The 12,500-nt window shown below is 44.1% G+C and overlaps 3 protein-coding genes across 4 annotated transcripts in view; 2 read left to right on the forward strand and 1 right to left on the reverse strand.

The window, feature by feature from the left end:
* LOC134087878 (transketolase-like) overlaps positions 1-2,796 on the forward strand; it is an 18,060-nt gene extending 15,264 nt beyond the window's left edge. The window contains exon 14 of the mRNA XM_062541688.1: positions 2,107-2,796. Coding sequence (XP_062397672.1) covers positions 2,107-2,294 — 188 coding nt within the window. The 3' untranslated portion in view covers positions 2,295-2,796. The remainder of the gene's footprint in view (positions 1-2,106) is intronic.
* A 1,252-nt stretch (positions 2,797-4,048) lies between these two features.
* LOC134087879 (protein tas-like) lies at positions 4,049-9,192 on the reverse strand. Its single transcript, XM_062541689.1, has 6 exons — positions 8,868-9,192; positions 8,386-8,486; positions 7,294-7,374; positions 6,177-6,324; positions 5,812-5,985; positions 4,049-5,382 (listed from the first exon to the last, which is right to left on the reverse strand). The coding sequence occupies exons 1-6, from the start codon at positions 8,977-8,979 to the stop codon at positions 4,982-4,984; spliced, it is 1,017 nt and encodes a 338-aa protein (XP_062397673.1). The 5' UTR covers positions 8,980-9,192; the 3' UTR covers positions 4,049-4,981.
* A 513-nt stretch (positions 9,193-9,705) lies between these two features.
* mtor (mechanistic target of rapamycin kinase) overlaps positions 9,706-12,500 on the forward strand; it is a 94,509-nt gene continuing 91,714 nt past the window's right edge. Inside the window, exons 1-7 of one of the 2 annotated variants that reach the window (XM_062541692.1) lie at positions 9,706-9,792; positions 10,531-10,685; positions 10,821-10,929; positions 11,038-11,270; positions 11,469-11,669; positions 11,895-12,029; positions 12,396-12,500. The exon at positions 12,396-12,500 is cut by the window's right edge and continues 171 nt beyond it. In XM_062541692.1, the coding sequence (XP_062397676.1) occupies positions 10,566-10,685; positions 10,821-10,929; positions 11,038-11,270; positions 11,469-11,669; positions 11,895-12,029; positions 12,396-12,500 (903 nt within the window). In that variant the 5' untranslated portion in view covers positions 9,706-9,792; positions 10,531-10,565. Of the gene's footprint in view, positions 9,793-9,971; positions 10,067-10,530; positions 10,686-10,820; positions 10,930-11,037; positions 11,271-11,468; positions 11,670-11,894; positions 12,030-12,395 lie in introns of those variants that run through there. The other variant, XM_062541691.1, reaches the window with a different exon arrangement.

The following is a 12,500-nucleotide window of genomic DNA, read 5'->3' on the forward strand; positions in this document are numbered from 1 at the left end:
GGCCAAAAAAATCCCTGTGTTATTGTGAGTGTGTGAGTGTGTGTGTGTGTGTGTGTGTGTGTGTGTGTGTGTGTGTGTGTGTGTGTGTGTGTGTGTGTGTGTGTGTGTGTGTGTGTGTGTGTGTGTGTGTGTGTGTGTGTGTGTGTGTGTGTGTTTGTGTGTGTGTGTGTGTGTGTGTGTGTGCATAGTAGAGGCATGTGTGCTTCTGCGTGAGCCATGTGTACTTCTAGCTGTAGTCTGTCTGTTTGTGAATTTGTTTGTGTGGATTTCTTTGGCACCCCTCTCCTCTGTTTTGGCCTCCCTGAGCCCCTCTGTCTGATGGGGGCGGGCGGCGACAAAGAGGAAGCGTGATGACCAAGTGGGCCTGTCATCATATCAGCCTCACCCTAGCACCCAACCCCCCCCCCCCCCCCCCCCCCACGCACACACACTTGAACCGCTCCCTTCAGCCTTCAGCCCCCATACATTATTTCCCCCTCCCCCCTTCCCTTCATCGCCTCCCCCTTCCAACTCACTCACTCTCTCCCTCACTCCTTCCCCACCCCCATCTCATGTTAAGAAGCATGAATAGTGCATCATGACAGGTGAGATGGCGAGTGCAGAGAGAGAGAGGGAGGGGGGGGGGGGGTTGCGCGTCGGGGTGGAGGTTTAGAGAGAGATGCAGGTCGAGGGGACCACAGGGGGTAGAGGTGCCAGTGTGTGTGTGTATGTGTGTGTGTGTGTGTGTGTGAGTGAGTGTGTGTGTGTGTGTGGGGGGGGGGGGGCGTTGTGCACTTATATGTCTGTGGTTTGAGGCGATGTCTGAATGCATCTTTACTGTACATTGGTTGTGTGTACGTGCAGAGTGAGGGGGGAGGTTGGTTCAGTTGGCACAGTGGGGCACAGCGTACCCCCCGTCGCCAGGGTTACTGTTTGCGCTGACCTCTGCTGCATCTTGCCCGCTGTGCTAAGAGAGTGGAGGCCGTGGGCTCGCCTGCAGGGATCAACAGCTGCTGTTGTCAGAGAGCTTGTGTATGTGTGTATGTGTGTGTGTGTATGTGTGTGTCTGTGTATGTGTCTCACTGCATGTGTGTGTATGCAGATGGTATTGAAGGGCCAGATTGTACGTTTCACACATTAAGCACAATACTGATTCTGTTAATGATTGGGTTCATGTTTGTACATATAGGTTATTCTACTTGTGTTTATTCTCCATATTGGTCCATCTGCGTGTGTGTGTGTGTGTGTGCGTTTGTGTGTACATACTGTATATAGGATGGTCCCACGCTGGGAAGCAATGATGCGTGTAGGTGTGTGTTGAGGAGTGATGCCACAGGAGAGAGCAGAGTATGGATCTCACAGAGGGGCCTGTCAAACCGCGGAGTGTCATTTCCCAAATGAACCGAGCACTAATATCACTGTACACATCTGTGGAATTCCGTGCTGTAGGGCAAGAATGGGATATATGATCATTATCTTAATAAACCAGGGGAGCCTGTCTGTCAGGAGAATGATATGTGACAGCCATAGTTTAAATGATATTCAGACTCCACAGGCATAATTGAATGAAAGGGGAGGAGTGAGTTAAAGACAACTCAGAAGACACCTATAATTGGCCACACAAATTTGTTTCGTTTTTTTAAGGATGCAATTTATAGACATGGCAATATAGGTATGTTTTGTTATTTTTGCCCAGGGAGATACTGTAATAGGTGGTTAGATAAGCTTTCATGGTAAATGTGCTATAGAGGAGAAATGCTGTACAAAAATCAACCCTAAATTGTAAACATCAGCTACAATGATAAAAAATATATAACTCCAGTGAATGACCTTATGTTATCATTCGGAGACTACAGTGGGGTCCTTTTGTTGTTGTGCTCAACAACAGTATACTGTTTTTATTTGTCAGATTTGAGGAGCTAGTTTGATCAAGATGACTTGTCAAAGACACATTCTTAAACATGCAAAATATTGATTTTGGTTCATAATTTAGTTTAATAATACATTACATTCATGCACTTTAATATAGTTGACACTTGTTTAATAAACAATGTGAATTTCCATCAGCTTGCATCAGCTCTCCTGATGAGTCGCTAATGAATGGCTAACATGAGTGCAATTTCACAGGTGGCCTGGGAGAGGCAGTGTGCTCCGCCGTGGTGAACGAGCCGGGGATTACGGTGCATCGTCTGGCTGTGGCCCATGTCCCGCGCAGTGGCAAGCCACAAGAGCTGCTCAAGATCTTCGGCATCGACCACGACGCCATTGCCCAGGCGGTCAGGAAGATGCTCAGCAACTCGGTCAACGCAAAGTAAATCTGGCGACTGTCGGGCGACAAACCTTGGTAACCTCAACAAAAAGGGAGACACTTCCTTGTCTGAACACGCTCCCCCTCTTGAAAGAAGAAAATGTCACTGAAATGAATAAAGAAAAAAAAAAGCCAAGAAAGAAAAAGAAATGTAGTTCTTCTAAATGTCATTGATGTTGTTTGACCCCTTACCCCCCACCCCTCACCCCACCCTTTCAGGTGACCTTTCCTCTATGCCCCTTGATTCTTAATCTACCCTGAGCCCCTAACCCCTAAAAAAAAGAGTAACGCTGTAGTGTGAAGTGCGCAGTGAAGGTTTCTGGAGTAACGTTGGCGTCGTTTTGGAGTCATGTTTTTTCACATTTTTGAAATGCCCACACAGACACCACCATTCTATGTCCCCTCCCTTCTCCTCCTCTTTGATGCATTTGGGTTTGGTTTTAGTACACTGTTTTTAGACCCTTGTCCCCATTGGGAACATACACCAATAAAGTGATGGATTCTTCACATTAAACTCAGGGGAATGGCCTGCTGTGTCTACTGCGTAATTTATTTTCACGATTGACTAAAAGCTATGTTCAGCTATGTTTATTTGAATGAATTCAATACCATTCGGTCCACTGCTCAAATGACCACTTGTTTAAGCAGCTCTGAAAGGAATATGATTTCATTTGGGACTTATTTTTCTAAATAAGGGAACTGGCGAGGATAGTCTCTCAACATGACTTTATTCAGTGGTTCCGGGAGACTCCAGCTTCAAAGAGCCAGTATCACCAACACAAATGCTTTCAGGTGGTAATCTCATCAAAATCCATTTTGGCATCTTTGATGTGCATAAGTAAAGCAATTCCATTTTGGCCCCATCATGGATGTACTCCTCATAGAATGAGTGAAGTAGGATCAAAGGATCAAATCAAACACAAAGCAATACAAATATCAAAGCAAAAGCAGATTCTGATTAGCTCACTCTTGTCAACATCATTAACCTGGATGCACTCGTTGACATCAACATTTTTTGTGGCAATTGTTAGAAAATTAAAATGTTCATTTTAACTTCTTATCTAATTTACCTGATTAGCACCTTCCTGCTGTCAACATCATCAACCTGCATGCACTCACTGATATCTCAATTTTTGTCATGAGTTATTCAAAAATTCAACATTTAACTTCTTACATATCTTAATTCACCTGAGAATCTTCTGAGCAGCGTTCACGTTTCCAGCTGACTGTAACTTTAATGTGATGAATTGATTGGAGGCTGAAGCACTCTGCCACACGAGTCCCTAGTAGTCCCTGCCAACAGAACAGACACTGTGTGGTCCTGGCCCTGCTGTGCATATTTCATGCAGGTTAATAATTCAGCAGCAGCAGCAGCTAAAGCATTAGGCACCGCCGTGGCACGTGCGAGCATGAGACAGCACCTCTCCTGCCGCTCCTTTCAGCATTTTACTCCTACACACAGTGGTAGTCATGCGTGCACACACACAGCAGAGGAGGAGGGCAGTTCAGAAAGAGAGCGTTTGAGTTGACACATAGCCTACTGTAAAGATAAACCAGATCAACTGATCTGAACATGTTACCTGGTCATAAAACAAAAATGTTCATACACTGAACTATACCTGCACCTGGCATGTTGTGTTGAATTTCGTTTAAAAAAAAAAAAAAAATCATAAAAAGACAAATAAGATAATTGAAGCATTAGAAGACTTACAAACATTCAATATATGTTTTAGTTTTTGTTTTAATATGTTGTATGTGAAATTTCCAATAGAAAGAATACTATTTGCCACCTTTTTTAAGAGAATCTTGCAACCAGCCAGGTGAAAAAAGCAACCCAAATGCCCTGAAGAGCACCATTACTCAAGCTTACACTTGAGTTTATTTATATAGCACATTTTCTATGCACTACAGTATATAAATAGTGCAACCCGAAACTGTAAGTCACAGAAAGTGACGTCTGTCGATCCTCTCACTTTTTCTTCTGCACCCAGTGGGCCCTGTCACTGGTCTCAGATCAGGCAGGAGTGAAGTGTCACTATGGCTACTGAGAGCTACACATTTATTAACCCCCACCTTCCCTTACCCACATATACACATACATAATCAATTCAGCCAGCTGGAGAGTCTACCCAACCGTCCTCCTGGCAGTGCCATACATCCAGCTGGTCATCCCCATTAATGAGACCTCATGGGTCAGTTATGATGACCCCTTCAATCTGCCACAGTCATTAGCTTTCACTTTTTGTCCGCCATAAGGATGACCTGATGCACTCTTCACCAACTACGGTTATTATAGATGATCACATGAGCAGCGTTTTATTTCATTCCCACTGTTCAAATTCAATTTCATGGCAGGTGACGGAATATTTTTTTCACCAGTCTTGCATCATGCCCCACCCCCCTTCACGTTTGCTTCACAGTCTTAGGCACAGCGTAAAAGCTTTTTGCAGCATTAAAAGCTTTTCACACATCCCATCATTTAAAACTATAATGGCTTTGCTTGATTCCTAAACCTGCACAGACACCTTTTCTCTTTAATTTGTCCTCATTTTCTAAGTTGCTCTGAATAAAAGTGTCTGGTAAATGAATAAATGTAAAGCAATGCTGATGATAGATAGCCCATCACGCCTGCCAGTCACAGCGTGCTCATGCGAGTTTCCTGTCCCTCCTCTCTGCGTCGTCGCGCTCGGCCTCCTAGTGGCGGTACTCGTCTCCGCAGTCTCCGATGACGCGCATGAGGTCTCGGGAGCGCTGCAGCACGCCGTCGATGGCGCTCACGTCCTCTGGCCGCAGCTCCATCGTGCAGCTGCGCAGCGTGTCCTCGATGTGCGCCGCGCCGGAGACGCCCAGCCTGCAGCCCACGATCACCCCGCCCACCGCCGGGCGGTCCAGGATGTAGCGCGTGGCCACGTTGGCGACGGAGCCGCCGCGCGCCTTGCCCACCGTGTCCAAGACGGCCAGCAGCTCCTGGAAGAGGCCCCAGCCGCCCCACGTGTCCACCACGTTTTTGTATTTGCCCAGAGACGCCGTGTTCAGCTCGGCCCGACTCTTTGGCTCGGCGCGGCCGAGATACTTCTCTGTTAGCAGACCCCCTCCTACGAGAGGGAGGAGGAGGAGGAGGAGGAGAGAAGGAGGGAGGGAAGAAGTTAATGATGGACAGAGTGGAGGAGACAAAGGGGAGGGGGGAGGGAGAAGTGTCTGTGTGCCACATGGGTTAGAGGAGTGAGAAAGCCAGAGGGTTGGATGGAGGATCTGCCAAATGCAGTAACCTTCTCTTTGCTCAAGAGAAGGTTACATTTTCTAAGAAATGTATAGTGTGGATTCAGGCCTTGTGTTCACTATCTATCGCCCATGGACTTGTTATTGATATTGTCTATGTGTCTTTATGAAGTGCTTTGAATAGCCACTGTGGCCAGATAACCACAATATAAATACGTTTTACCTAAATCATCATCTATACAATCTAAAAGGACACTCTTCTCTGTTTTTGTGAGAGTTCTGTGAATGTCACAAAGCGTACTCACCTAGCGTGCCGTATGTCAGCAGTTGAATGCCGTGGTCAAGGCAGAACCGCTCCATGTGGACAGCTGGCCTGCGGTCAAGGACAGAGTACTGGACCTGATTGCTGGAAATGCAAATCCCTTTTCCTGTAATCTCCTCCAGTCGCTTAGTGTCAAAGTTCGTCAATGATAACTCCCCTGTGAAGCCAATTATGCAAAGTTGTCATATTTTATCAACAACTAATGAATGTATAGAAAGAAACAATGGATATAGGGAGCCCATTTATTGGCATCATTCTCACATAGCATTATGTGTGTAAGTGTTTTATGGAATACATATTTTTACAAATAATACAGTGCTACTGCAAAAATGACATGACCGCACGTACGTATGATGCCCTCCTGCCGCAGATCAGCTAAGTGACCAAGAGCCTCAAGGTATCTCTTGTCGTTGTAGTCCCACCAGTGGAACTGCACACAGTCCAGTGTATCCACCTGCATTCTATCCAAGGACCTTTGTATTGCCTTCTCTACCACCTGTCCAGAGTAGAGGTGTAAGTGTGTGGGGGTTAATTCAATTATTTGATCTGATGAGTGCATCCATAACTACACTGTGGATGACGCTGACACGACCTTGAATCCATACAATGTATCCAGCTGCCAGAGGGATTTACATAACAGAGTGATTAAAAATGCTGAGAGGATTGTACTGTTCATTGGGCCACACTGCTCTCTAGTGGTAGGCTGTATATCTGATAGTTAACTCATTTGGCAAATTCATGTTCATCGATTCTACAAAAAAATGATCACGGTGATCATCACGGCTACACTAATATGACAGTCAAGTCAATGTTTTTTTTCTCTCTTTAAGTAGACAATCAAGCTGCAGTGCAAAAGGAAACCTTCAACGTTATCTCTAAAGTGCTACCTTACATAACAGAATGATAGTGCAAATATTAAAGTGACAAAGAGACAAGATACATTACACCAGATGTTTCCAACTTATTTTGGCAGGTGTCCCTATTATTATGTTACAAGCTAAATCGTTTGCCTATCTTTGCATGTGTGGTTATTTTACTACTTTGTTTGGAATGTTGATCAAGCATGATTATGTCAATCAAGCATCTTGTGCGGGCTGTCTAAGTTAATCTTTATGTAGCCAGATTGTAATGAAGGATCTGATTACATGGTGGTTTTAATATGTTTTTATTAATGAATGTATATTTTAAGGTAATGTACTGGTCAATTGTAAGATACCCAGTATCTCAGGCGACCCAATTTTAATTTCAGGCGACCCCACATGGGGAAACGATGCCTTACACATACAGTCTTCTTAGACTCTGAGCTTGGTCAATGAATAATAATCACACAGAATAGAAAGGTCATGCGTTTCTTTAAAAATCACTCATTCACAATACATATAGATAACATGTACAGTCAATGATTGTGTTCCTAATGTCAATCTGTTATCAGTTTCAGTAATGGCTGGCTTTAAGGTAAACCCACCTTGCGGTCCATCGGTCCTGGTCTTGGGACCCACTTGGTCAAGGCCTGCACTGGGGGTGGGCTGCTGGACCTGGACTTGGCCTGATTAAAGAACACATATATTTCCTATGAGATGGTTTTTACCATGTAGTCATGATTTTCTCCAGCTGATCCAGTGTACCCACTCAAGAGTCTCTGTACAGTATTGTACTATAGTATTGTGCTAAATAACCCCGCCACTAATAAATGTTATAAAATAATCATTTTAAAAAGTCACAAACATTTAAAATATAATTAAAAAAAAATAACTTAGAGCTGAAATGGGACCAACATACTCAAAGAGCTATGTGAGGTCTGATGGTGACAGCTGAGGCATAGAGAGGTGAAGTCTCATCTCTAAGGATATTATTCTGGCTGAGAGACTCCAGAATCGATTCCATTAAACTGCTGGAGTGCATCAGCCTGGAAGAGCATGCTTGACCGCGCTTATAGATTGTCCACTTCAAAGCCCAGGTGTGCGGCACTTTGGAGATTCAAACACATTGAAGGTTTTCTTTTCTGAATCCCATACATGGTGAGAGAAGTCACTCTGTTTAAGTGGGGCTTCTGTTGCTTCAACTGGTTGACAAAAAAGGAACCAGTAAAAAAATAAAACTATGGACAAGTATATGTGTGATTTTAGATGCACAAAGGCAGGAATATTGACTTTTAATATAACATGCTAGAGAATATAAATAATTGAGATCCTTATTTGGAGTTATATTATGAAAATATTCAATGAAGTGAGTATGTGGGGTAGGATTATGCGTGCATATGCCTGTGTGATAAGGATATCAATAAGAAACTCAAACTGTTACTACAGGGCTACGATACAAAGCCCAGACTTGTCTGTGTGTGAACTGATGAATTCATTCATTTTTCTAACTTCAGGTTTTTTCAGAATCTGTAGTCTGATTCTGGTGATCAAACAACCTCAAGAATAGAGCTTTGAAACGGGCACCCCACCATAGTCTTACAGGATAGCATGTACTGTATGTGTCATCTGTCACATTCACGTATACTTTTCATCACTTGACTGGAATGACCCCCTGTGGTCTAGTGGTAGTGCCATACCTGACTGTAAAATCTTCCAAATATTTCCTCTGCGGGACCATAAATGTCAGCCATGTCAAAGGTTGTAAGTCCAGCATTAACATAAGGTTCCATTGCCTGAGCTGAAAGTTAGAGAGAAAAATAAAAGGAGAGAGATTAAAATTCCCTAAATCAATAGCTGAATAATTATGCTAATGGGCATTTTGCCTAATACAACACGAGACCTGCCCAGTTTATCGAGGTTAAAGAAATGAATGAGTGCCCTATATGTGGAAAGAAATGGTCCACTAGCGCCACCCAGTGTGCGTATTGAACGATTGCTTTTATTTGTACCTTTTAGACTAGAGAATGAATACAGAAGCTGTGTCATATCTTATTACAGTATGGGGTCAATTTGTGCGTACAACTGAACAGTGTTGTGAGTCCAAACCTGACTATAATCCAAAGTAAGATGCTTGGAGATAATTATACAACATAAGGTTCACACTGGCTTATTTACTTACCTGCTTTTTCTGGATCCACTGGACCATGTGCTCCTGAAACCTGCCACATACCATTCAAAATACGGCATACTTCAAGGCCACCAGCCAGTCGGACTTTGGGTACCTGAGCCATTCCAGAAATCCCACTGAACGCTAGCTAGATAGCCCGTCGTTAAACTGCGGATTGTATCGAAATGTATCAGACGAAACACAGTCAACCGGTAAAGTCTTCGAATGGCAAAGCCTAAGCACAAAATTGTTTTAGTTCTACCGACTCACGAATGATTTTCAGCTCAAAGTTACAGTACTCTGAACAGCCCTCATGCAAATCGAAATTCGTGCGCCTGTTTTGAAACAGTTTGCGTAAGTGACATAACGTAGTTACTTCCTGCACTCCAAGATATTCTCGACGCTATTGGTCAGTGAATATTATCGTCAAACCAATCATTTAATCGCCCGATTTGGGCAATGGAAATATTTGATTAGATGTAAGTGAAAAGAACATGGACACAGAGAAATGCGTACAAAACAATAATGGGTTATGTCAATACACACAAACACTTTTTTTGTACTTAAGTACCCTAATCGACAGACTGCTTGGTGTTCTTACAATTAGCTAGTGAAGTATGACAACATAGGGAGCTTGATAGCTTGACTTCAAAAGTCCTTGTTTGACTTTTGGCAATGCAACACTACAATGACTGCTGTTGCCACTACATTTACGCCTAATTTACACATGCTTGTTTTGTGTTTTTCCGGGTAACGGAAGCTCCATGTGGACAATATAGATGTCAATCACAAATCTCCAGTTTGCCATTGGCCAGTCAAACTCTGGACTGGTTGTCAACTTCCTGCTCCACCTCTGTACTGTACAGTTGGATAGACTTCTTTTTGCAGCTGAGCGAACAAACCAGCCGTTTTGTAGCTAGCTAAATAAAGAGACACCGTAAGACATCTTTCTATCTTCTTTTTCTATAAGAATTCACCTGACTGTTGCATTTACTAAATGTGTTTCTATGTGCTCTGAAATAAACAAGACGCTGCACTGACCTCACTCGACGCATCACTTGGTTAGCATTGCTAGTAGTTGCATGATAGAGGCTAACTCTGCTTAGCAGGACACATGGATGATTTGCATTACTGAATTCAAGAGCAGTAAAAGCTCATCAGTTTCATCTCATGTTCTGTTCCCATGGAGCGCAGTTGCTCTGATTTATGGGGTAAGAAAGAAATGGTGTGTACCAGTGTGACTCGAGACCATTGACACTAAGAATGAGCTAGCCTCGCGCTAATACAGTACGTCCGACTTGCTAACGTGTGTTTGTTAGCCATTAAATACAAGTTGTACAGTTGAAGAGTCTTCAGTCTGTGATTTCAATAGAATAACCGAAGGTCTGTTATGGTAAATTGCACATATCCTCGACCACAGCAGGCACTGCTAAGCCATTATTAATGTGGGAGGCACCGTTAACGTTACCTACCCATAGCACAATATTAACCCACCATCAGTTTTTAAATACATGCCATTGGTTTTGTTGGGTGTTAACGTTACTGTAAACCATTTTACCCGTGACTGTCCAAACCAGGTTTATGTCAATGCCAACTTTAAAGTAAAATCATGAGGTTCATCATAGTTTGATTTTATTTTGGTCACAGTCTGGAATGTGTCTTGTGTCATCCCCAGGCTGCGCGACAGGTCGCGGCACCAACGCTGCCATCATGTCTGGTACAGCGACGGTGTTGCAGCAGTTCGTGAGTGGCCTGAAGAGTCGCAATGAGGATACCCGCGCCAAAGCAGCAAAGGACCTCCAACATTACGTGACAACAGAACTTAGAGAGGTAAATAGTTGACTAGGAGGAGTTGTTGCTTCTGGGCTGGTTTCTGAAAGCTCGATTTAATAGCATACAGTGGTCTCAGTCAAAATTCTATCGGTCAGAAATGTTGTCAAGACAAGTGTATCTGTTTTATTCCAGCTGAGCCAAGATGAAGCCACCACTTTCTACGATGAGTTGAACCACCACATATTTGAGCTGGTCTCCAGCTCTGATGTGAGTGAGAAGAAAGGTGGAATCCTTGCCATAGGTGAGTGGCACAGACTGAGGCAGACTGCATCATCGCTCTTCTGATGCATCATTATTAATCCCTAATCCCTGATTTCCTAATGTTTTCTAAATCTCTCTTTCACCACAGTGAGTCTCATTGGAGTTGAGGGAGGCAATGCCACCAGGATCAGTCGCTTTGCGAACTACTTGCGCAACCTGCTGCCTTCCAGTGACCCTGTGGTGATGGAGATGGCCTCCAAAGCCATGGGTCACCTGTCCATGGCAGGGGACACCTTCACCGCGGAGTACGTTGAGTTTGAGGTGAAGAGGGCACTGGAGTGGCTGGGAGCAGACAGGAATGAGGGCAGACGTCACGCAGCGGTAAGTGTGGAAACCTGGTTCATATGGGCTAAGTTTTTGAATATTTACTGAGTGTAATTTGGGAGTTGAATTTATGAATCTATTATATATAAATATAATTATATATATTAATAATTAATAATAATAACCTTTATTTGTATAGCACCTCCCATGCACAATGTATAATGTGACGGTTCTGGACATCCTTCTGCTTTACAGGTGCTGGTGCTGAGGGAGCTGGCCGTCAGCGCACCCACGTTCTTCTTCCAGCAGGTCCAGCCTTTCTTTGACAACATCTTCTACGCGGTGTGGGACTCCAAGCAGGCCATCCGCGAGGGGGCGGTCTCGGCTCTGAGAGCCTGCCTTATTCTCACCACCCAGCGCGAGACCAAAGAGATGCAGAAACCGCAGTGGTACAAGGTCTGTGGTTGAGTTTATGCTACCTGTCATATTGCTCAGTGGGGCCAGACATGTTTTATTGCCACTCTGTAGAATGATTGCCTAAAAACTGAGCGTGAGAATATTGAATGAAGTGCCTATATGCCTGACCCTAGTTATGATGTGTCTGGATAAAAAAAAAATAATGGGCCAAAACATCATTTGTTGCCTCTGACTCGGTGTCATGTGTGCCCTTTGTTGCTTTAGCAAACCTTTGAGGAGGCTGAGAAAGGCTTTGATGAGACCCTGGCCAAGGAGAAGGGGATGAACAGGGATGACCGTGTGCACGGTGCCCTGCTGATCCTGAATGAGCTGGTTCGCATCAGCAGCATGGAGGGAGAGGTGAGGCTCTACAAAGGATGAGGTCTTCCTCTCCGAACACCTCTACACGCCTAACATGCACCTCCCCTTCTTCCCTCTCCTCCCTCCTCTAACTCCTTCTTTGACTGCACACACTTTTACTACTGCACTCTCATCCGCTGGTATTGATAGTATTCATAGTATTGATTGATGTAGCCATATCAGACCCCTCTGCATTATAGTATTGCACTGTATGTTATTCATCATTTTGTAAGACACTTTGGATAAAAGTATCTGCTAAATGAATAAATGTATATGTGAAAAGCTGTGTTTTTCTGGAAGTGCCTTTCCCAGCATACCTCTCATATTTGATATGTGACCAATGACCATGCTTCGGTTAACTCGCAGCGTATGCGCGAGGAGATGGAGGAGATCACGCAGCAGCAGCTGGTGCACGACAAGTACTGCAAGGAGCTGATGGGCTTCGGGACGAAGCCGCGCCACATCACGCCC

This window comes from Sardina pilchardus, chromosome 7, assembly GCF_963854185.1.
Source record: "Sardina pilchardus chromosome 7, fSarPil1.1, whole genome shotgun sequence".
NCBI lineage: Eukaryota > Metazoa > Chordata > Actinopteri > Clupeiformes > Clupeidae > Sardina > Sardina pilchardus.